The 24,575-nt window shown below is 43.7% G+C and overlaps 1 protein-coding gene across 1 annotated transcript; it reads right to left on the bottom strand.

The window, feature by feature from the left end:
* Window positions 1-2,052: 2,052 nt before the first annotated feature.
* Window positions 2,053-19,700, bottom strand: LOC308285738 (uncharacterized protein). The gene is made up of 14 exons (XM_080726587.1): window positions 19,571-19,700; window positions 16,853-16,919; window positions 16,533-16,727; window positions 16,205-16,427; window positions 15,622-15,857; window positions 13,770-13,811; window positions 13,459-13,650; window positions 13,142-13,364; window positions 12,456-12,691; window positions 10,959-11,000; window positions 10,637-10,828; window positions 10,324-10,546; window positions 6,345-6,571; window positions 2,053-6,130 (listed from the first exon to the last, which is right to left on the bottom strand). Exons 2-14 carry the CDS (start codon window positions 16,917-16,919, stop codon window positions 5,925-5,927), a joined length of 2,304 nt encoding a protein of 767 aa, XP_080582713.1. The 5' UTR covers window positions 19,571-19,700; the 3' UTR covers window positions 2,053-5,924.
* Between the last annotated feature and the right edge of the window lie 4,875 nt (window positions 19,701-24,575).

Raw genomic sequence — 24,575 nt, 5'->3', positions numbered from 1 at the left:
TCGCCGTTGCGGTCCAAACCGTTAAGCTCACAGCCGACGGCGACGGAACCAACATACACAACATCACCGCCTGGCGGTGGTAAAACACCCCTTCCACTGACAGCTGGTGGGCTCTAAGACTAGACCAGGATTTCTGTACCCCTACGAGGGCTCAACTTCAATCAAGATAAACTAAAGTACTTCACTTACTCACCGAACCAATGGTAGTTTTGCGTTGTTGAAATTCTATTCTCCGCGGTGGGCAACCTCTCAGCACCCCACCCACTCTGTAAAATAGACCTACATTATTTTTGGCATGAAATAAAACGCATCCAACTCAACTTTGATTGATTGAAGACTTTATTAGAAGTTTGCATAGGAAAAGGTACAGTTTCATGACGGTACAGTTCACTGGTACAAGGTCTACTAAAAGGAGATCCATGAAAAGACTAAGCTTATTTCCACTGGAAACCATTGAAGTATCTCATATAACATTGAATGACAGACAAATAGAACACAGTACTATGCAGTAGATATGTAAAGAAAAACAAAAAAGAAAACAGTAAGTCTAAACAAACAGTATATACAAAGAAGGGGCAGGGGAGGGTAGGGTTGGGCTAGGTTCATTTTTTTTACCAGTTGCGAACGGCTGCTGCCTGTAAGTGGTTTTTCAGGGCAATTTTAAAGGATGCTAGTGATCCACACTCCTTTATGGCCTTCGGTAAGGCTTTCCACATTTTGGTGGTATAGCAGAAAAACGAGTTTGACCCTTTGTTGGTTTTTACTCTGGGTTGGAAGTGATCTGTGGCGCTGCCTCTGGTGTTATAATTATGGACATCCTTAATGTTTATAAAGTATTTTGACAGGTAGGCCTACTTGGGTATCATAGTGGTGTAGTGTATCTTGTACACCAGGCCCATTGCAAGTTGCTGTACGCCGCTTATTCCCGGGTTGTGTCTGCGGTGGTTCGAGGTGGGTGCGTTTTATTTCATGATAAAAATAATGTAGCCTATTTTACAGAGTGGGTTTGGTGCTGAGAGGTTGCCCACCGCGGAGAATAGACGTTCAACAACAGGAGAAATTACAATCATCAAACAGAGAGGGGAGGCAGTCGTTCTGTTTACGTTTAATATGCAATAACTTTGTAGGCTACAATATAGTGGGGGCTGGCCCTACTTTTTCATTGGCCTGAACAAAATATATCTTAGACATGTTCGGCAACATGTTCGTTCAAACATTTTTATGTGGATCGTGCAGCTGGTATCAAGGCAGACAGGCAGTGGCACAGCAGTTTAAAGAAGCTAAAATAGCTACATGGGAGATATATAGAAGTTTATCATGCATAGCTGAGAATGCAAAATATAGGCCTATTCCATCCATTCCCACTGAGAATTATATGACCACGAATGAGTCAGATATTAAGATCAGGGAGGATCAGACACACAAGAAGAAATATAGAAATTGGGATAACATTTTAAACTTGTATTTCCTCAAGCCTAAGTGAAAAGCAGGTGGAGTGGCTCTATATGAGCTATATAAGCCTGTTGTCAGACAGACTAGACAATCAACTCCATATCGAGCCTCACACTTAAAACATATACCTAATAGGCTCTACCATGTTTCTGCTTAAAACCAGGGGCGCGGGATCCTGGTTCCATGGGCCCCTGGGCCTCAGACCATGCCTGAGACTAATGTGAAGCCCAACAAATCATATCAGGGGTGTGGCACAGTGTGAACATATATAGTCCAGGTGTGTTATTGTCTCCACCAGCCGAAGGCATGGGGGAGAGTATGTTTTCCCCTTTGTCCGTCCGTGTGTCCGTCCGTCCGTCCGTCCGTGCGTGCGTGCGTGCGTCCTCGCAGTTTGTGTGCACCTAATCTCAGTCGCCGTTGGCCCGGTCGCTGCCAAAGTGAGCACACACATTCCCTGGATGCCAATCTAGAACCTCTGCCCTAATTTTTTCAAATGGGCCTTTTCTAGCGCCACCTAGTGGCCGATGTTCGCAAAACACATTTCTGTGCACTACTATTACAGATTTCGTCCAAAAATCCCACAAATCGGTAGGCAGTATCTCGACAGTCATGTGATCGACATGGATCTGTCTGATTTTGCATATTCCATCCTGATTGGCTAAGATTGGCTTCCAAAGTTTGTAGGATTGAGCCGTTTTGAACAAAATGCCTCAAATCCCAAACGCAAAGTGCAATTATCATGAAATCGCGCACACACGTTCCCACCAGGTCGAGGAAGACATGCCACTTAAATTTTTGAAATCAGCCTCATGGTGGCGCTATAGCAGGCCGATTTGTGGTTTTACCTATAACTCCACCAATCAGTTTCAAACTTTGTAAGCGCACTCCCTAGAGGCCAAGGAAAAACCCTTTCCCTGCATTTTTCACATCAGCCTTTTATAGCGCCACCTTTGGGCCGACTTATGTAAAACACATTTTTGGATATTACTCCTTCAGATTTTCTCAAAAAATAACACAAATCGGTACACAGTATCTCTATAGTCATGTGATCAAGTCTGATCCGTCTGATATTTCATATTCCATCCTGATTGGCTAATATTAGCTTCCAAAGTTTGCAGGATTGCTCAGTTTTTGAACAAAATGCCTCAAATCATCAACGCAGCTTTCGATTAACGTGAAATTTGCCACACATATTCCCACTATGTCAAGGAACAAATGCTACCCTTTTCACATTGGCCTGTTATAGCGCCACCAGCAGGTAGACTTTAGCAAAACACAGCGTCCGATTGCCACGAAAGGTCTAAGGTGAAGAACATATGCCACCCTTTTTACATTAGCCTATTATTTATACAGTAGCACCACCAGGACGCACAGCCTGGTGGAGACCTGTGCTCGGAAGAGCACTGCTTCTAGTCTAACTATTAATTTACCAAAATGTCTGTCCACTGTCCGCCTTCTGACCGTCTGTCTGCATGCTGACATCAATGATAACCTACTAAACAGTGTCGCCACCATGGTAACAATTACCAACTGACATCAACAAAGCCCAACTGACATCACTGACTGACTGACATCACTACAGTGCCCAAATTTGGAGATGACATCACAGACTGGACTGGACACAGAGCAAATATGGGCATAAGAGTGCCAGCCAGCCAGACAGACGGATACAACGGGTATTGCACAACTGGACATTCTGCCCAACAGGCTTCTGAAAATTACTTCTGAGACTCCTACATTCAATCCCTCATCGCACACCCCGTAGTAGGCCTACAGTATGTTAGTAGGCTTTTGCAATTTTTCAACCAAGGCTAATGAGACGCAAGATTTGTAGAGTTTGAGAACAGACACATACATTAATTATTTTGAAGTAATTTGTAATGTCCTCCTAAATGCAGAGTATGAACTCCTCCCATCTGGCCATCGACTGCGGGCCCCTTGTGCCACAACAAACAGGCACAAATATGCATTTGTTCCTGTATCAATCTGCACACTGAACGCTGCTTTGGGTAGGTCAGGGAGATAGCCTATTCCTCATATGTGCACTCTATTGGTCTTTCCTATTATGCAGATGCACTTTCACAGACAATGTGCACTTTATTGCATGGCACTTTAATGCATGCACTTTATGGTCAGGTCAATGTGGACTTTATTATACTTTCAGGTATCTGCTACATTGATAGTAAAATATGTTATTGTTGTTTAACATGGTATAGATATCATTCTCAGTGTTAAAAGTCAATGCCATGATGTTTTGATCTGATAACTAATGCACGAGACGAGAATCTGCCCCACTCCAGGGACAGAAAGATTGACCAGCGAAATGTCAAAGTGTACAGGACACGGGATAATAAAAACGCCAAAACATTCTACAGCCTTGGCTTCTGAGTCCACGAGACTCAGTCACAACAACATCCCATCCATGTTATGTTTAATTGTCCAATCAGAATGTGACTAATGTATTCTGTAAACTCCATAAATCTGTGAATCACTATGCTTTGTACTCAGAGAGCTACGATGGGTGATTTTGCTCTTACTTTGAACTCTGACTAAACTTCACCAAAAAACGCATATTCTCCGGTGTGGTCTCATTCATTGTGTGGAGTATTTTATTATGATTGGGGAAAACTGTTTATCCATATGGAATATGATCCAAAATTCCATCATACATGTGTACTGTATTTGCTGTTTTTATTGTATTGTGAGACAATATTTTATTTGTCTCGTCAGCAACAAATGCACAGCTATGGTGAACAAAAGGAACTTGAAAAGACTGACAAACCTCAAATAATTTGAAACGCGATACCGGATGAAGTGCTTCATCAGTATTTTAAAAGTCCAATATATCATGTTTGCATTTGTTTGACGTACACTTTTTCATCATTTATCCTGCCTTTATTTTTCATATTAAACTATTGCTTTATTCTAAGGTCGCCAAGTTGAAAGTCTGTTGACTGAAGGTTAGTTAGGTTGTCTCTATATCTGCTAAATGTAGATACATGTACAGTCCTTTCATTGGTTACCAGTTGATAAAGACATGTGGCAAATGGCTCTTTTATTTATAAACACAGGGAGGTTCCTTCACCAGCTCCAAGTGCACGTACCGGTACATTTTTACAGATGAATTTTTTTTATTTTGGTGAAATTTACGAAAGAATACTAAAGCAAACCACTGGCCTGACAATTTAATATAGCCTACATTATCCTGAGGACACAGAAAGCACCACCTTAGGAGTGTTACCGGTGAGTTAAAATATCTATCAATCCAAATAAAAGTTATGATCGCAAACATGAACCGCGACTAGGAGCGTCTCTACATGTTAAATTCAAGGCAGGCTTTCCATTTTTCTTTGACATAAGGTAGAAGTAACCTGACTACCGCCCTGGTGCTGTATACCACTACTGCCATCTGGTGGAGTCAGGTTAAGGTAGAAGCCTTCTATGTAAAAAACTAATTGGAAGAAGGACTTGGGGTGCAGATTGGTATAATATTTGTAAGACACAGTGCACGGCCACAAGCTCTAGAATGTGGAGGGAATTTTGCTGGAAGGACGTTATGAGATATTTCATAACTCCAGTCCAAAGATCAGAGTACATTTAACAGCAGAGAAACAATCATGCTGTAGATGATGTGGATACATGGATGCTGACTACGGCACGAACACATATTTTGGAATAGCCCAAAGAAATTACAATTATTGGGAACATATATGGTCAGTAACAAAGCAAAGGAGATACGAAATACCAAAAACAAGTGTGGTGCTTTATCTAGGACACTTGACACAGGAAAACACGCAAAGAGAAGAAAGATACAGTATGTATCTGGTCAAGGTGCGCTGGGATCCAGCAATAAAAGTCAATCACAAGATTGTGGTATAAAAGTGACCCTCCAACTCGTGAGCAGTGGCTGTGCATTGTGGGAAATATATGTGAACGAAAGACTCATATTGACTTATTAGGCTACAGGAAGAAACATTCCTTGAGAAATGGGAAAAATGGACTGCATTCAAAACCCAACAGGATGACACCACGGATAATGGACCTTCAAATGGACTGAAATGTGTAACTTAATAATGTTCTGCACCCTGCACTGTATGAATATGCTACAATCTGCAATTAAGAATTACATTTAAAAAACAATCAATGCAGGCTGGCATTAGACCCCAACTCAAAATGTTGTTTCAACACATCCATTCATTGTTGTAGACCGTTGGAACTACAGGCATATGTGGTCACCATTAGAGGATTCACGGTACGCTTGCGATCTGCTAGCGTCAGACATGCCTATAATTTCCCCAAAAGCCTTTGGCACCAGCTGCAGCAAGCACCCTGCGTTCCACCACAAAGACCTCCTTGGTGGTGTCGTTCCTGACGGCGTAGGTGTCGTAGAACCAGCAGTCGTTGGCGTCGCGCTCCGTACAGTGGGTCAGGGGGAAGCTCTGGTCTGTGGGCTGGGGGAGATTGTCGCAGTCCTATAAAACAGATTGAGAAGCTGCAGTGGCATGTTTCCTTCTTCTCAGCAGCTCCACGATCAGCAGTACGGATAGACCAGTCAGCACTACTACGCCCACCACACCGATGATAATCTGGGTTCCCAGAAGCTTCTCATTTTCGCCACTAGGGGGCGCGGTTGGACCGATGATGATGTCAGGGCCAGGCGCCATCGTCACTTGACACTCTGAAAGACGGGGAACACGAGACATACAGTACATGGGGCATTAGGAGTCACAGCTTGCTCTAACCAATATGGCTGCACCGCGTTGACACATCACTCCGATGAGCAGCAACAGCCAATATGGTATCGTCGAGTATACAACTATGCTTGCAATCTGCTGGCGTCAAACATGCCTATAATTTTCCAAAAGGCACTTGGTACCAGCTGCAGCACTCACCCAGCGTTTCCACCACGAAGACCTCCTTGGTGGTTTCGGCGTAGGTGTAGTAGAACCAGCAGTCGTTGGTGTCGCGCTCCTTACAGTGGGTCAGGGGGAAGCTCAGGTCGTAGGGCTGGGGGAGCTCACTGCGGTACTTCACCTTGATCAGGTTGAAGTAGCTGCAGTCTCGCTGGCATGTATGCTTCTTCTCGCCGGCCTCAAACGCCAGGCACTGCACACAGTCCCTGAGGAGAGAGAAATATGTAAATGTATTTTTGCTTTTAATTGAAGTAACAATATATCATTAAACCCAAACAGATATGTAGGGAGAGCCGCCTCATTTGTAACGCATCATAATTGTAACAAGCACATTATCTCTTGATCGATCAATGCCATCATGACGTCATCGCATCAGTATGTGACCAGGGCCGTAATGAACGTGTCCAGGAAGTACAAATTATTTTTATCCAGCCTAGACCGAGTTGTTGCAGAAAAAATATTTCTCAAAATACGTAAAAATGTTCACCTTGCGTACGTTTGGTCTGCAAATCGTTTCTTTAATGTTGCTGAAATAAAATCTAGATGGTTGTCTGCATGTGTCTGTTCTTTACATCGTTTTAACATGCTATGCATCTGTAGTAGGGATGCGGAGATATACCGGTACGGATCGTAATCGCGATACAAACGCGCGCGATACGAGTGAATCGGTTCATTCAGTGTGTACCGGTACAATAGACGGCTGAAATCGTGATGGATCGTACCGTGAGTGTCTGGATCGGTAAATTCCGCGGTTGTATCGGTTCTTCCATATAGTATTTCATTCTATCCTGTGTTTCCGAGGCGCCATGAATGCACCATCATCAGCCGTTCAGCCCCCTCCCCAAAAGCCAGTCTTTAACGCGAGCTGTGACTCGGACAGACGGACAACATCTGCACTCTGTCTGCATGCAAGCAACCAGGGAGACAGACAGTGCAGCGAAATGCGAGTGAATCAACACAGACAAACTAGCAGCCCCACGGGTTAAAAAGATGCAAGATTAGTAGTACAGTACTTAGCTTTATAACATCCAAGTCCAGCCTGCGCTGATTGTTGTCACAGAGTAGCACAGGCTGAGTGATATGTAATCAACAGCCGTTTCTTAGCGAATCTCCGACGGACAATTGATTGAGATCATCTTCTGCGCTATATTAACTGCACACACACAACAACAATGTTGCTGGGTGTTGTAGGACTACTGCTTGCGTTTAAAACAAAGTATTTGTCACTGTTCTACAACTTTCCTGTTGATCGATGCAATGATGCAAGCAACTCTCTCACTTTCTCTGCTGCTAGTTCTGCTCTGGGAAAGAAGCCTAATTTATACATCGCAGTACAAGGGTGTCGCACCTAAAATAGCAGACCTACAAGCTCACAATGTGTCGTGGATGCGACGCGCTGTGAGCTTGTAGGTCTGTTTTAAAACATTTTGGCTATAAAAATGGCATAATCCTGGATTAAATATAATATAATATAATCTATCTATAAATGCGAGAAGTCTCTGCGTGTGTGTCTGTCTGTCTGTAATCCGCGTATCTCGAGAACCGTTCGTCCCACCGGCTTCAGATTCGGCACGCGCGTTCCCCGCCGCGGCACGGAGTGCAGTGCTGGGTCTCGACTCGACCCGACGCACGGTTTTCCCGAACCGGCGCGAAACGTTCGGAATCTCCTTATGCGGGGTTGATTGTTGACATCAGGCTGTTCCGGAGGAAATCGGCGCAAGCGCTGACTCATTGTGACATCACTTCATAAAAGGCTCTGACATCACGTACGCCACATGAGTCAACAAAAAATCTCTGAATATCTCCATATATAGCATATATGGGCATAAAATGGACGCAGAATCACAAAGATCAAGAATCACAAAGATCTCCATATACGGGCATAAAGGGACACAGACAGACAGATACAGAGATCTCCATATATGGGCATGAAATGGACGCAAATAGACAGATATCTCCATATATGGGCATATATGGGCATAAAATGGACCCAGAACTATATCTGCAGTGATCTCCATATATGGACATAAAATGGACGCTGACAGACAGACAGATAACAGATATCTCCATATATGGGCATAAATGGACACAGGCAAACAGATGGTCAAAACGGGTCCTATGACAACAGGTATAATGGGCATATATGGGCATAAAATGGACCCAGAACTATATCTGCAGTGATCTCCATATATGGACATAAAATGGACGCTGACAGACAGACAGATAACAGATATCTCCATATATGGGCATAAATGGACACAGGCAAACAGATGGTCAAAACGGGTCCTATGACAACAGGTATAATGGGGTTTGCATTCATTCCCTATTTACATCGTTCCCGAGTTGGCCAGGTCGCCGACTAGACGCTGGGCCGCCCGAATAAAGGCTCTGACATCACGTACGCCACATGAGTCAACAAAAAATCTCTGAATATCTCCATATATAGCATATATGGGCATAAAGGGACACAGACAGACGGATACAGAGATCTCCATAAATGGGCATAAAATGGACGCAAATGGCATATATGGGCATAAAATTTACGCAGAATCACAAAGATCTCCATATACGGGCATAAAGGGACACAGACAGACAGATACAGAGATCTCCATATATGGGCATGAAATGGACGCAAATAGACAGATATCTCCATATATGGGCATATATGGGCATAAAATGGACCCAGAACCATATCTGCAGTGATCTCCATATATGGACATAAAATGGACGCTGACAGACAGATAACAGATATCTCCATATATGGGCATAAATGGACACAGGCAAACAGATGGTCAAAACGGGTCCTATGACAACAGGTATAATGGGGTTTGCATTAAAGGGCGGGGCATTCATTCCCTATTTACATCGTTCCCGAGTTGGCCAGGTCGCCGACTAGACGCCAGCTTCTAGTATAATATAATATAATATAATTTACTCACGTCATGGAGACTTGAGTTCAATAATATTTTTTTGTATTGGTTGCATTCCTAAGACAAAAAAAATTGATTATAGTAGATTCATCCCATTGATTCCGGATAGGGACCCGAATGCATTTTGGTCCCCATCCGGAATCAATGGGGGTAAATTTCTTGTAATACATTTTTTTGTCTTAGGAATGCGACAAAAAACAAAATATATTATTGAAGTCTCCGTGGCGTGAGTAATCAATAGAAAAAAAGTCATTTTGGGGGTGAACTACTCCTTTAAGTATGATAATAGTATCTTATCACATCCTTGGTATGAAAACAATGTAAAAGAGTTGCTTGAATGAAATATAGTTGATTTAAACTAAAAACGATTTGTTTAATGCGGTTCTTTAGCTGTGTTACATTTGTAAATCAGGCTGTTACAATTAATCCCATGTGGGCTTCAAATGTAACATCGGAAAACAGCGTCCACTTTCGGTTTAATAACTCATGACCTGTTTTAGCAATTGAAACCCCTTAAAGTGGTTTATGATAGCAGACATGTGTAGGTCCTTTGCCTGAAAATATTACATATGTAGGTAAAAGAATCTCTGTGTAAAATAGTGAAATGTGAAAAACGTTACAATTGTGCAGGCTCTCCCCCTACAGTGTATGTGTAAAAGGCGTTGATAGGCAATCCCTTTAGTGCAGAGGGAGGGAGGGGAAAGCACCGGTTTGAACCTACAGGATAGTGCTGGGCACGGGAACCTTAAGATCACTTTTGTGACACATTGTCAAGCACAATTGAATCCCTGATCTCCAAATCTCAGACAGACAGGGCAGACCAAACAAGGCCACTGAGCTAGCTGGTGGTTTATATATTGTGCCACTCAAAATGTAATTTTTCATTCTCTATTTTCTTGATGGGACATTATTCTGACTCCCACACAAATTTGACAGTGAGTGTGAAATGGGGGGAAAAAATCTGTAAAATGGGATTTTGTCAGTAAATGCCATCTTGTCATCCAATCTGCCAGGTTATGGAAACTCACTTGGTCAACGTGCAGACTCCAGGGCAGGTGGGACAGATCTCACAGGTGGTGCCCTGGAACTTGGGGTTGGTGCACTTGCAGACGCCACAGTTACAGTCCCCCTGGCCATTGCAGATCTGCCCATTCTTGGCCAGACAGGTGGACTGGTCCAGGGTACAGTCACAGGCACTTCCGGTATAGTTGGCATCACAGATGCACACCCTGCACTCACAGCGTCCATGTCCTGAGATAGGAGAGACACAAGCAGAGGAGAGGAGAGGTGAGGAGCAAATATAAAGCAAACCATGGCACGCAGTCAAGAAGGCTCACTCACCTCCACATTGTTTGTTGTTGGAGCGGTCACAGTTGAAGTTGTCACACTCGCAGTACTTGCCACTGTAGATCTCGGCAGGGTTGTCCCGTTTCTTGCACTCACAGGTGCCACAGACACAGTCTCCGTTGTTGCTGCAGATATCTGTGCCGTTGTCTTTGCGGCAGTTGGCGTCCAGGGAACAGTCAGGAGCAGCTAGAAAGAGAATGATGTGACACAAATCAAGAGCTGGAAGTATCAATAATTGGAACTAAAGGATTTGATATTTGTTGTGGTCAATAAACTAAAGAAATAAATCATATTTAGAATGTGTTCTGCATCTTACCTCGTTGTGCCCTGCTGTTATGAAGGACACTCGCTGGACACTCTGAAAGACGGGAAACACGAGCAAACACCTTCCTCACACATGCAGGGATACATCATTTGTATCATCCTCTATAATGACTGGAAATGTCACATTTAAATACTTGAAATCCATAGACGTAAATACACCCAGGGCCGCTTCCCCTGCTAGAAATGTATGCCCGAGTTGTATGTACGACTACAAAAGTGTTTCTGTTTTATAATCATTGCCGTTATTATCTAACATATGATAAGGTGTTTTGGTATTAAAACCACATTTTTATTTAACCTTTAACCAACCATCCTACATCATAAAATAACTACAACATTTGTACCTCATTTGTATCTCTATATCATAAAATAATTACAACATTTGTACCTCATTTGTATCTCTATATCATAAAATAACTACAACATTTGTACCTCATTTGTATCTCTATATCATAAAATAACTACAACATTTGTAGCAAACCAAGCCGATTGAAAATCGGTTGAGAATTCAGTTATTATGACAATGAGTTATATGACAATTTAAAATGGTAATCGACCTCCTGCTTCCATAGACACACAGTACAAGGGGCATTAGGAGTCACAGCTTGCTCTAACCAATATGGCGGCACCGCGTCGCTCCAATGAGCAGCAACAGCCAATGTGGTATTGTCGGGTATACAACAATGCTTGCAAACATGCCTATAATGCGTCAAACATGCCTATAATTTCCAAAAGGCATTTGGTACCAGCTAGGGCTGTCTTCTAAAATTCGACGAATCGACAAGTCGTTTTAATCACCCGGGATCTACGCCAATTGTTTGAGTCGAGCTGTCAAAAATATATAATTTTTTATCACATCAGTTACTGTGGTGCGGTATGAGAGAGCTGGACTGGACTGTCCAGCTTTCTTATTTAATCCATCTTCCTTCCTACTACTTGTACTAGACTTAAAAATACAACCAGTTCACGTGACTTGAAAGTTGCCTTAATCATATTACAGGGGGCTCTTATTTTGAAGTTAACCGCTTTGAGAGGAAATGCGTCGACGGGCTGTTATTCTACTTGTTGTAGCTAGAGCTAGCCAAGAAGCAGCAGCACGATACACTTTTACTTTCACTGCAGCTGAGTGTGGCACTGTGATGGTGGTCTCAGGCTGAGGAGTAGAACTGTTCTTTTTGTATTGTCTCGCACCAGATAGGCAACATAGCTCTTTTGATACAGCAGCGCTGTGCTTGAGAAAATACAATCTGTGGAAATAATAAACTACACGTATTTGTGCTGTCACAGAGATGCATTATTCTCGTCTCCGTCGTTCTGCTCTGCTCCAGGATTCACAATTATGCACGGCTGGACACAATCTTATCGCCATTAATTTCCGCCACTACCATGTCTCAATATGCACGGTAGTTCATGGATCTAGTCGGATTAACCCCCGTGACTTGATAAATCCTGAGTCGAAGACAGCCCTAGTACCAGCTTCAGCACTCACCCAGCGTTTCCACCACAAAGACCTCCTTGGTGGTGTCGGCCCGGACGGCGTAGGTGTAGTAGAACCAGCAGTCGTTGGCGTCGCGCTCCTTACAGTGGCTCAGGGGGAAGCTCTGGTCGGTGGGCTGGGGGAGCTCGTCGCGGTCCTTCACCTTGATCAGGTTGAAGTAGCTGCAGTCTCGCTGGCATGTGTCCTTCTTCTCACCGTCCTCAAACGCCCGGCACTGCACACAGTCCCTGAGGAGAGAAGAATACATACATTTATTTCTGCTTTTAATTGTAGTAACAAGATATCATTAAACCCAGTAAACAGCATAAATTATCAGCCTGCGGGAGCACAGATATGTACCGTAACCGTACAGTATACTTACTGTATGTGCAAAAAGGCGTTGATCCTTTTGTGCAGAGGGAGGGAGGGGAAAGCACCGGATAGTTCTGGGCACGGGAACCTTAAGATCACTTTTGTGACACATTGTCAAGCACAATTGAATCTCTAATCTCCAAATCTCAGGGCAGACCAAACAAGGCCGCTGAGCTGGTTGTTCATATATTCTGGCCACTTTACTTGATGGGACATTTTTCTGACACCCACACAAATTTGACAGTGAGAGTGAAATGGAAATACATTTTGTAAAATGTCAGTAAATGCCATCTTGTCATCCAATCTGCCAGAACATGGAAACTCACTTGTGCTCCGTGCAGACTCCAGGGCAGGTGGGGCAGATCTCACAGGTGGTGCCCTGGAACTTGGGGTTGGTGCACTTGCAGACGCCACAGTCACAGGTCCCGCGGCCGTTGCAGATCTGTCCATTCCTGGCCAGACAGGTGGACTGGTCCAGGGAACAGTCACAGGCACTTCCGGTATAGCTGGCATCACAGATGCACACTCGGCACTCACAGCGTCCATGTCCTGAGAGAGGAGAGCCACAAGCAAAAGAAGAGGTGAGGAGTGTTGCAAAGCAAACCATGGCAAAAAGTCACACAAAGCATTCCAGAAGGCTTACCTCCACAGAGTTTGTTGTTGGAGCGGTCACAGTGGAAGTTGTCACACTCGCAGTACTTGCCACTGTAGATCTCGACAGGGTTGTCCCGTTTCTTGCACTCACAGGTGCCACAGACACAGTCTCCGTTGTTGCTGCAGATAACTGTGCCGTTGTCTTTGCGGCAGTTGGCGTACGAGGGACAGTCAGGAGAAGCTAGAAAGAGAATGATGGGACACAAATCAAGAGCTGGAAGTATTTGGAACTAAAGGATTTGATATTTGTTGTCGTCAATAAAGAAATAAATCATATTTAGAATGTGTTCTGCATCTTACCTTGTTGTGCCCTGCTGTCATGAAGGACACCGTCCGGACACTCTGAAAGACGGGGAACACGAGCAAACACCTTCCTCACACAGGGAACGAAAACGCATCATTTGTATCATCCTCTACATTGTCTACAATGACTGGAAATGTCACATTTAAAGGGATATATCATTTTCAAAAAAACTTTTGGTAATTTTATTGTCTAATCAGGCTTTTATGAACACCCTGAACAGTTTTTAATTTGCTTGTTTCAATATTATTTAGATATTTTATGTAAATGTTACCAGGCCCTCCAGGCCCAGGGCTTCATCCCAAACACACCCATTGTAACTTCAAACTTCATTTTAACCATGATAGATTCATTAAAAACACCCATTATTTTTCTGGTGACTCATACTACCCTCCTAATACATAAGCAGGCCGTATTATTTCGATAACTTTTTTCATTTATTTTTTCCATTTCATTTCTTCCATTTTCCCAAAGAATTATTACAAATAAAAGAAAAAAGGTTATGGATAAAACACGGCCTTCTCACGTATTAGGAGGGTAGTATGAGTCACCAGAAACAATGATGGGTGTTTTTAATGTATCTATCATGGTTAAAATGTAGTTTGAAGTTACAATGGGTGTGTATGTGGAGAGAAGCCCATATGCTGTTTCCCTGTTGAAAGTGGAATATCGCTTTAAATACTTGAAATCCATAGACGTAAATACACCCAGGGCAGCTTGCCATAATTCCCCTGCTAGAAATGTATGCCTGAGTTGTATATACGACTACAAAAGTGTTTCTGTTTTATTATCATTGCCGTTATTATCTAACATATAAGGTGTTTTGGTATTAAAACCCACAGTTTTATTTAACCTTTAACCAACCATCCTACATCATAAAATAACTACAACATTTGTTCCTCATTTGTATCTCTATATCATAAAATAACTACAACATTTGTAGCAAACCAAGACGATTGAAAATCGGTTAAGAATTCAGTTAGTATGACAGAGTTATAATTATGACGATTTAAAATGGTAATTGACCTCCTGCTTCCATAGACATACAGTACAAGGGGCATTAGGAGTCACAGCTTTCTCTAACCAATATGGCAGCAGCCGCAGCACCGTGTTGACACGTCGTTCCAATGCGTGTATCAAAACAGCAACGCAGTATCGCCAGTGGAAGCTTGTGATTGGCTGAACCGGAGGTAGGGAGCGCTCCGTTGTGTTCGCCTGGACCGCGCGGAGGTGCCGAAATTCGGGGGGATGAAGATTTACTATTCTGTCCATAACGGCACATAAGCCGGTAACGGCGCTGAGTCGGCTCATCATCTCATGCGACCGTCGCAGACTCGCAACGCTCGACTATGCGATGTTTCATAACATATATAATCATAAACATTCTATATTTATAAGGACAAGTATTATACTTAAAAATTGGGACTAATTAAGAACCAGTATCATAGTTATAATAGGCCTACATTTACAGTAGTTTAGGCATTTTGGTTAGATAAGGTTGTGGGCAGAACAATTTGTCCTTGTTTGTTATTTGACTATTTTTACTTTAATTATAATTAAAGACACTTCATAGTGAATTAGTGATTATAATAAATAGCCTATGTCATGATTGCTAGATCAGATTGTGTTATAATATAACGCCGGCGTGCCTCCGTCATCTCCACCTAAAACAAGCGCTCCCCCCATGTTCCATTGTCGAAACTGCGTTGCTGTTTTGATTCACGCCGTTCCAATGAGCAGCAACAGCCAATGCAGTATCGACGTCGAGTATACAACTATGCCTGCAATCTGCTGGTATCAAACATGCCTATAATTTCCCAGAAGGCATTTGGTACCAGCTGCAGCACTCACCCAGCGTTTCCACAACAAAGACCTCCTTGGTGGTTTCGTCCTGGACGGCGTAGGTGTAGTAGAACGAGCAGTTGTTGGCGTCGCGCTCCTTACAGTGGGTTAGGGGGAAGCTCTGGTCGGTGGGCTGGGGGAGTTCGTCCCGGTCCTTCACCTTGATCAGGTTGAAGTAGCTGCAGTCTCGCTGGCATGTATCATTCTTCTCACCGGCCTCAAACGCCCGGCACTGCACACAGTCCCTGAGGAGAGAGAAATACATAAATGTACTTTTGCTTTTAATTGAAGTAACAATATATCATTAAACCCAGTAAACAGCATAAATGATCAGCCGGCGGGAGTACAGATATGTACAGAGGGGAAAGCACCGGTTTGAAGTGCTGGGCACGGGAAACTTAACATTTGTGACACATTGTCAAGCACAATCGAATCCCTGATCTCCAAATCTCAGGGGAGACCAAACAAGGCCACTGGTGGTTTATATATTGTATCCCACACAACTTTGACAGTGAGAGTGAAATGGAATGAAATGGGATTTTGTCAGTAAATGCCATCTTGTCATCCAATCTGCCAGGATATGGAAACTCACTTATGCTCCTCGCAGACTCCAGGGCAGGTGGGGCAGATCTCACAGGTGGTGCCCTGGAACTTGGGGTTGTAGCACCTGCAGACGCCACATTCACAAATCCCCAGGCCATTGCAGATCTGCCCATTCTTGGCCAGACAAGTGGTGTAGTCCAGGGAACAGTCACAGGCACTTCCGGCATAGTTAACATCACAGACGCACACTCTGCAGTCACAACGTCCATGTCCTGAGAGAGGAGAGACACAAGCAAAAGAGGAGAGGTGAGGAGTGTTGCAAAGCAAACCTTGGAAAGAAAAAGGGACTTAATACGCAAACATTCCAGAAGGCTTACCTCCACAGAGTTTGTTGTTGGAGCGGTCACAGTTGAAGTTGTCACACTCGCAGTACCTGCCACTGTAGATCTCGGCAGGGTTGTCCCGTTTCTTGCACTCACAGTCGCCACAGACACAGTCTCCGTTGTTGCTGCAGATATCTGTGCCGTTGTCTCTGCGGCAGTAGGCGGTGTCCAGGGGACAGTCAGGAGAAGCTGGAAAGAGAATGATGTGACACAAATCAAGAGATGGAAGTACCAATAATTGGAACTAAATGATTTTATATTTGTTGTCGTCAATAAAGAAATAAATCATATTTAGAATGTGTTCTGGATCTTACCTCGTTGTGCCCTGCTGTTATGAAGGACTGATAATAATGTCGATATTAAAAGAAACCGAAATTCCATCTGTACAGAAGACAAGAAGCACAACAGGGTTAGTCAAAAACCAAATTCAGTCAAAACTCAAAACCCCTCATTCCATTTACAATGAATGCAGAAGAGTAAATAAGTTTCGTCTGATGGCCTACTGGTCCAGGCGCATAGGCATTGCCATTTTGGCCATCAATGTCTGTCGGCGTCGCCGGTCCGATTCCCATTCCGGACGACCTTTGTCGCATGTCACTTCCTGTCTCTCCACCATTTCCTGTCAGTATACTGTATTATCCAATAAAGGCATAAAAGCCACCCAAAAAAACAAATCTGTAAATAAATACCCATTTTAGATTCTATTTTAGATCTATCTATCTATCTATCTATCTATCTATCTATCTATCTATTAAATGCTCAAAACAACAACAAAGCTGTAGGCTACTGGCAGGTGCAAATGATTTCTTTCTTGTACAACATTGTGCAGCTGTGAATTTGCCTAATACATTTTAGACAGGTGGTGTGCTATACACTTACTGTACATACAGTACAGTACATACATACACATACATGACATACTAGCTCCTTTCGGGAGCTGCGTAGCAGTGGAGTGAGGCAGGCCGGTTCCTGGCATAAGCAACATAAGCAGTCGCTTAGGGCCACAACCATAAGGGGGCCACATCACAGGGAGAAGACTGCAACACGTTTTGAGCTTGTAGATCAGCTATTTTTCACTATATATTGTGGAGTGAGTGTGAAGTGGCCCTCTCGACATGTGGCCAAGACCCGCAGGTTAATATCGGAATACGATATATTATTGATTTCAGTAATTACTTCAGTCTATAGTAGTAGCATAATGACCAGTGCTATAGTATTTTTTGTCAATGTATTTGCATTTCATAAAGTTAACATACGAACATATATATGTATTTGAAATTAAATAATAATGTTACATTTCAGGATTCCAATAAAAAAATAATAATAATAATGGATCATCGCAATGCTTGTAGATCTATTTTTTTACAATATGCATTGTGGCCCTCTGGAGTGATTGTGAAATATAGTGGCCCTCTCCATCATCTAAGTTGCCCACTCTTAAACCCTATCCAAATGCTACTTATTATTTTAATGTGCAATAAAATTAAGATCTCACACAAGACACAACAGAATTGAAAATATGACACATACTGTAGAGTTGAATAGGCCTACAAGTTGCAATTTGAGACCAAAAGAACACAGGAAGAAGGTGTGTGATGTTTTGTATGAATCTGATTCAAATCAATTGTTGTTTTTTCTTGTTATAACATCACTCATGTTTTTGGACAAATTAAACAGTGTCTAGAAATAGATATGTATTATAATAGTTATATCTTGGTTTTAAAATGTTTTTCATTCGAGCATAGGCCTACATGTATCTGTTGTAATAGCTTTTAACTAACCAGAGAGAATAATCTAATAATGTTTTATCTGTGCCAAAATGCATATTTCTATGCATTTCTGGGGTTTTGACCGCCCCTCAAAACCCCCATTTTTTTCGGCCGCCCGCCTTGCCAGGATGTATCCCGTATTTGAATCTCTGGGAGTTGGCAGCCCTATGTTTGTAGTTAGTAGATACATGCTTGAGTGCTACAGTAATAACAGACACCACATGTTCTACTAGATAGAAGAAGACGTTATTATTTATAACTTTGGTTTTGGCGATTCAAAGACAGTTAATAAGTGCGCGCGTCCGTCAGTGGGGGGCCACCTAAAATAATCTTGCTTATCGGCCCAGTGTGCACGGGGCTTAGGGCCACCTGAACCCTAGAACCGGCCCTGGGGGTTCCGAAAGGAGCTAATTACATACATAGGCTGCCGCCTACTGACACTGTACACACACAATCCACCCATGTTAAAACAAGGTGGGGATATAGGCCTACTGCAGTTAATCCGATCGTGTCGGGGTACTGTTCAAGCCCAAGACCGATTCCGGGGCCGACCAAACGATTTTCCCGGGGGGTCCTCCCGAAATCTGGTCGGGGATCCTCGGCCCCGGGATCGGCTCAATGTGAATGGGCCTTTAGTTAGCTGCATTAGTATCGGCTGGCTATGCCAGGCTAGTACACACACACACGCGCGCGCGCACACACACACATAGCCTACTCCTACTCCTGAAAAACATAGGTATAGACACAAACATCATCTGTTCATCTGATCAGTAGGCTCCGATGAAGCACTTTGGAGCAACAGCTGGTTTCAATCACGTTTGATTTACCATGATAAAACAAACCGTAAATCTGCTAAATTTAATTAATTATAAAAAGTATTGGTGCATTCCAATTTAGGATTTCATCAAAACCAAACTTGTTTTAAGTAAAACAAAAGTGGTTCCTGTGTAAATTAAGCCATATAGCTTACTTGGACCTCCTTTTAGTTGACCTTGTACCAGTGATTTGTCATGAAACTGTACTTTTTGTTCTATAGCAAACTGCAAATAAACTCTTCAATCAACCAATCAAATTGAGTACTTTTTCCAACACTGCACAGCACCCATTAAACTGTTATCATCCTCTCTCTGTCGTTCAGACTCGTTCTGGTTGTGCGTGAGTCCCGAATGGAATGGAACACGGTGGGCTGTATATTAGGCTATGTCATTAATCACTCATCACTCACATTGCCCAGTAGGCCTACCCACAGATCAAACAACTTACCTTAGTGTTGTCCAAAGAAGGGGCGTTTTATCTCCTTCACAATAATAGCAGAGTTGTAACTTGTAAAGCAAAGGTTTAAAAAAAATTAAAAAATAACGGGATAAAGGGGAGGAACAAGCCCTGCCTGCTCTGCTCACCCTGCAAAGAATGTGTCTGACTCAGGCGCGCCGCGGGAGACATGTCTGTCTGCAGACCAAAGACTAGGGGGCGGATTGTGATGGGGGATGCTATTGGATAGTATGAGAATGAATCAATCCGCCCCCTGGAATCTCAATCCACCCCCTATGACGTTGCACGGACGAGTCCAGCTGGACTTAGAAGAAAAAACGACAAGCCGTTTTTTCTTCAAGTGGTCCCCAGGCCGGTTTTCGGGGCCTGGCGTCGGCCCTGGGGGTCCGCGGGGGTCCGCGATGGCACCATCGTGTGCGGGGCGGCGAGCCGGTTCCAACGGTACCAGGCTCGAGCGCGACGCCCAAAGGGCGGTAGAATAGGAGCCTAAAGCGTTTGGCGAGCTTGGGTATCCGCTATGGATTTTTTTTTTTCGGGCTCCAGGGGGTCCGTGGGTGGTCCCTCGGCCGAGGCCGAGGCCCCCAGGTCGGCCTCGAGCAGTGAGGGGCCGGCCCCTGGGCCCTGGAGCTCCGAGCTCCAGGCTCCCAGGCTCTCTCCCCCCTTCCTTCCTTTGTAAAACTCTCCTGAGCAAAGTGGGAACTTCCTCCATCACGGAGGTATAGAGGCCGGCTCTGGGTGGAAAGTGGCCGAGGAGGGAGCCCCGAGTCGGGCTAGAGGGTGTGGAGAGTCGGCCCTGGTGCTCTGGAGGTACCAGAGCCTGGGCAAATCTCCCCTGCCCCTGTCCTTTGAAAAATCCTCCCGCACAAAGTGAGCACACCCTCCATCACGGAGGTGAAGAGGGTGGTGCTGGGTGGAAAGTGGCCCAGATGGGTGTCTTAACTCGGGTTTGGGGTGGGGAGGGTGGTCCCTGGTTCTCTTGGGGGTCCGGGGACCCCCTGGGCTCATTGAGATTCCAGGGGGCGGATTGATTCATTCTCATACTATCCAATAGCATCCCCCATCACAATCCGCCCCCTAATCTACTATCCAATAGCATCCCCCATCACAATCCGCCCCCTAATCTTTGGTCTGCAGACAGACCCACTTGGGCCGCGGACGCAGCGTCGCAGCCAGTAACCTCTGTAAAGGCAACGCAAATGCGGGGGAGGCAACCCGCGGAGAGGTGGGAGAAATCCAGGAGAAATGACAATCATAAAACAGAGAGGGTAAGCAGTCGTTCTGTGAAATATTAGCCTACGTTTAATATGCAATAACTTTATAGGCTACAATATAGTGGGGGCGGTCCTTACTTTTTCATTGGCCTGAACAAAATGTTCGGCTTTCATCACGTTCAAACATTTTTATGTGGATCGTGCAGCTGGTATCAAGGCAGTGGCACAGCAGTTTAAAGAAGATAAAATAGCTACATGGGAGATATATAGAAGTGTATCATGCATAGCTGCTAGAGAATGCAAAATATAGGCCTAAACATGTAGATATAGGCCTATATTCCAGCCATTCCCACTGAGAATTATATGACCACGAATGAGTCAGAGATAAGATCATGGAGGATCAGCCACATGAGAAGAAATATAGGCTATAGAAATTGGGCTAAAGTTTAAACTTTGATTTCCTCAGGCCTAAATGAAAAACAGTTGGAGTGAAGGGGCGGATCCTGGTTCCATGGGCCCCTGGGCCTGAGACAAGGCCTGAGACCTAATTTGAAGCCCAAATCATATCAGGGGTGTGGCACTGTGTGAATTAACACAGGAATGACCCTGGCAACATATGAATAGTCCAGGTGGTGTGTTATCTAACTATTAATTTACCAAATGTCGTCGTCTGACCGTCTGTCTGCATGCTGACATCACTGATACTAAACAGTGTCGCCACCATGGTAACAATGCCCAACTGACATCAACAAAGCCCAACTGACATCACTGACTGATTGACATCACTACAGTGCCCAAATTTGGAGATGACATCACAGACTGGCCTGGACACAGAACAAATATGGGCATAAGAGTGCCAGCCAGCCAGACGGATACAACAGGTATTGCACAACTAGACATAGACTATTGTGCCCAACATGTTGGCTTCTGAAAATTACTTCTGAGACTCCTACATTCAATCCCTCATCGCACACCCCGGGCACAGGACTAGTAGGCCTACAGTATGTTAGTAGGCTACTGCTATTTTTCAACCAAGGCTAATGAGACGCAAGATTTGTAGAGTTTGAGAACAGACACCATGAGACAAAAAACATACATTAATTATTTTTGAAGTAATTTGTAACGTCCTCCTAAATGCAGAATATGAACTCCTCCCATCTGGCCATCGACTGCGGGCCCCTTGTGCCACAACAAACAGGCACAAATATTCATTTGTTCCTGTATCAATCTGCACACCGAACGCTGCTTTGGGTAGGTCAGGGAGATAGCCTATTCCTCATATGTGCACTTTATTGGTCTTTCCCATTATGCAGATGCACTTTCACAGACAATGTGCACTTTATTGCATGGCACTTTAATGCATGCACTTTATGGTCAGGTCAATGTGCACTTTATTATACTTTCAGGTATCTGCTACATGTGTTCTGTATTTGTTGTTGTATTGTTTGATGTATTGATGACGTCTATGCCTCTGCAACCAAATTTGCCCTTCGGGAACACTAAATAAACAAACCTTGAACCTTGGAAATGTATTTGTCTCATTAAGCCCCTTTTCCACTGGCCCAACACCACACCACTCCACACAGCCCACTTGTGCCAGGTGTTCCACTACAAGGACCTGGGTAGAGTGGTGTGAAAGTGGTTCTAAACGTGGTACTAAAAAGTATCCAATCTAGAGTAGGTCTGAGCTAGGCCAAACAGGGCCAAACACTTCATAATGACTGATCACTCACTGACTTTTCATTTAGACCACCAGGATATAGTTGTAATACATGACAATAGATTCTATTGTGTTATAACCACTATTATAATCTATTATAGTGTATTATAATTTAGGATAGTTGTAATACTAATTTATATTGTATTATAATCACAGTTAAAAGGGTCAATTTGTTTCTTACCGATAGGGGTACTTTTGTGTAATGGAAAATGTATATGTTTCCTCAGACGGGTGGCTGGTATCTCCCTTAGAGATAGGGTGAGAAGTTCAGTCACCCGAGAGAGACTTGGATTAGAACCGCTGCTCCTACACTTGGAAAGGAGTCAGCTTAGGTGGTTCGGTCATCTACTACGGATGCCCCCCGAGCGCCTTCCTAGGAAGGTCCTCGATGCGTGTCCCACTGGGAGGAGACCCCGTGGCAGACCAAAGACCAGATGGAGGGATTATATCTCCAAACGGGCTTGGGAACGCCTCTGCATACTCCCTGAGGGAGTGGAGGAAGTTGCTCGGGATAAGGAAATCTCGAGGTCTCAGTTGGAACTGTTACCCCCGCGACCCGATTCCGGATAAGCGGTTGAAGATGGATGGATGGATGGATGGCAGTGTGGTGTGGTGTGGTGTGGTGTAGTGTAGTGTAGTGTAGTGTGGTGTGGTGTGGTGTGGTGTGGTGTGGTGTGGTGTGGTGTGGTGCTAAAGCTGCAGTTGAAAAGGGGCTTAGTAGTAACAACAATGCAGCTGTGGTAAACAAAGGGAACTTGGAAAGACATTGTAGGGGAGTGCCACTCAGCTTAGAAACCATTACTGTAAGGTTTTGCATTGGTCAACTTTTAACTCATGTAAACAGACCAGGGAGAGAGAGAGAGAGCAGATGACAGCTGTTTAGGTTACTCTCCGCTTGATGAATTACTAGGACAGAGAGAAGAACGAGCAAAGAGGCAGGGGAAAATAGTTATGAAGTGAGGAATTGTTTGTCTGGAGAAGGTATCTCTAAACTAAACAAGGAACATTTAATATAAACAACAGCAGGGCTCTGATACACAAACATGCTGTCTGACCCTGCAAACAAACCGTTTAATAGTGATCACTACGTGTATGTCCCAATATGAGGATTTATATGTGTGAACAGCCTATCACTGTGGTTTATCAAAGGTACACTACCACAGTATATTAAGGACGGGCAAAAGAGTTTTAGACAGATTTCGGCAACATGTCCACTAGAGATAAGCTGCAATGCTCCTATCTCTGAATGCTATGTTTATGTCTCAGTTCTATTGCCTGTGTTTCTATTTTGAGTGAATCTGTTGTTCACTCTGCTATAATATTCATCTCGTCTTCATTTAAAGATTTGTTTTTTTGGGCTTTTTATGCCTTTATTGATAGGACAGTAGACTGACAGGAAATGGGGAGAGAGATGGGGAATGACATGTGGCAAAGGTCATCCGGATCGGGAATCGAACCGGCGACGCCAGCAGGCATCGTAGCCTAGTATGTGGTATGCGCCTTGACCACCAGGCCAGCGGGCGCTCCCATCTCGTTTTCATTTAACCTCAAATAATTTATATAAGACTTCTGCCAAAAAAGAAAGAAAGAAGGCACTGAAATCTCAGCCATGAATGTATAAGTTTAGCATACATGGAACTGGATAAAGTGCTGTCATCATTGAGACAATATTGTATTTGTCTCATCAGCAACAAATGCACAGCTATGGTGAACAAAAGGAACTTGAAAGGACACTTTTGGACAAACCTCAAATAAGTTGAAACGCGATACTGGATGAAGTGCTTTCATCAGTATTTTAAAGATGGGGTGCCATGATCTTTTCCCGCTCAAAAATGATGAAAGGGAATGTCCACAACAGCTGCACTGTTGCAACAAATCTTCTTGTTTATTGTCAGGGTTCGCAGATGTATCTTCTCAGTCAATATAGCACACTTTTCTTCTCAGGTTGAAAATCACAGCAAGTCTCCTAATTTAGATATTTCTTAATATTTAGCTCCCATCCTAGCAAGACGGACAGAAGGGATCTTCAGGAGTCGGTTTGCATAAGACCAACGAGATGCTCAAA

Source organism: Nannobrachium achirus, assembly GCF_963921795.1.
Source record: "Nannobrachium achirus genome assembly, chromosome: 5".
In the NCBI taxonomy this organism is placed as follows: domain Eukaryota; kingdom Metazoa; phylum Chordata; class Actinopteri; order Myctophiformes; family Myctophidae; genus Nannobrachium; species Nannobrachium achirus.
The sequence above is the reverse complement of the archived record's forward strand: the minus strand, read 5'-3'. Positions and strand labels throughout refer to the sequence as shown.

Bases quoted from the DNA above. Each gene is read 5' to 3' on its own strand.
- LOC308285738 (XM_080726587.1), bottom strand. From the start codon at position 16,919: ATGGAATTTCGGTTTCTTTTAATATCGACATTATTATCAGTCCTTCAT. The intron at 16,428-16,532 runs GTAAGCCTTCTG...CTCCTCTCTCAG, and splicing joins CAACAACAAACTCTGTGGAG to GACATGGACGTTGTGACTGC. The intron at 10,547-10,636 runs GTGAGTGAGCCT...CTCCTATCTCAG, and splicing joins CAACAACAAACAATGTGGAG to GACATGGACGCTGTGAGTGC.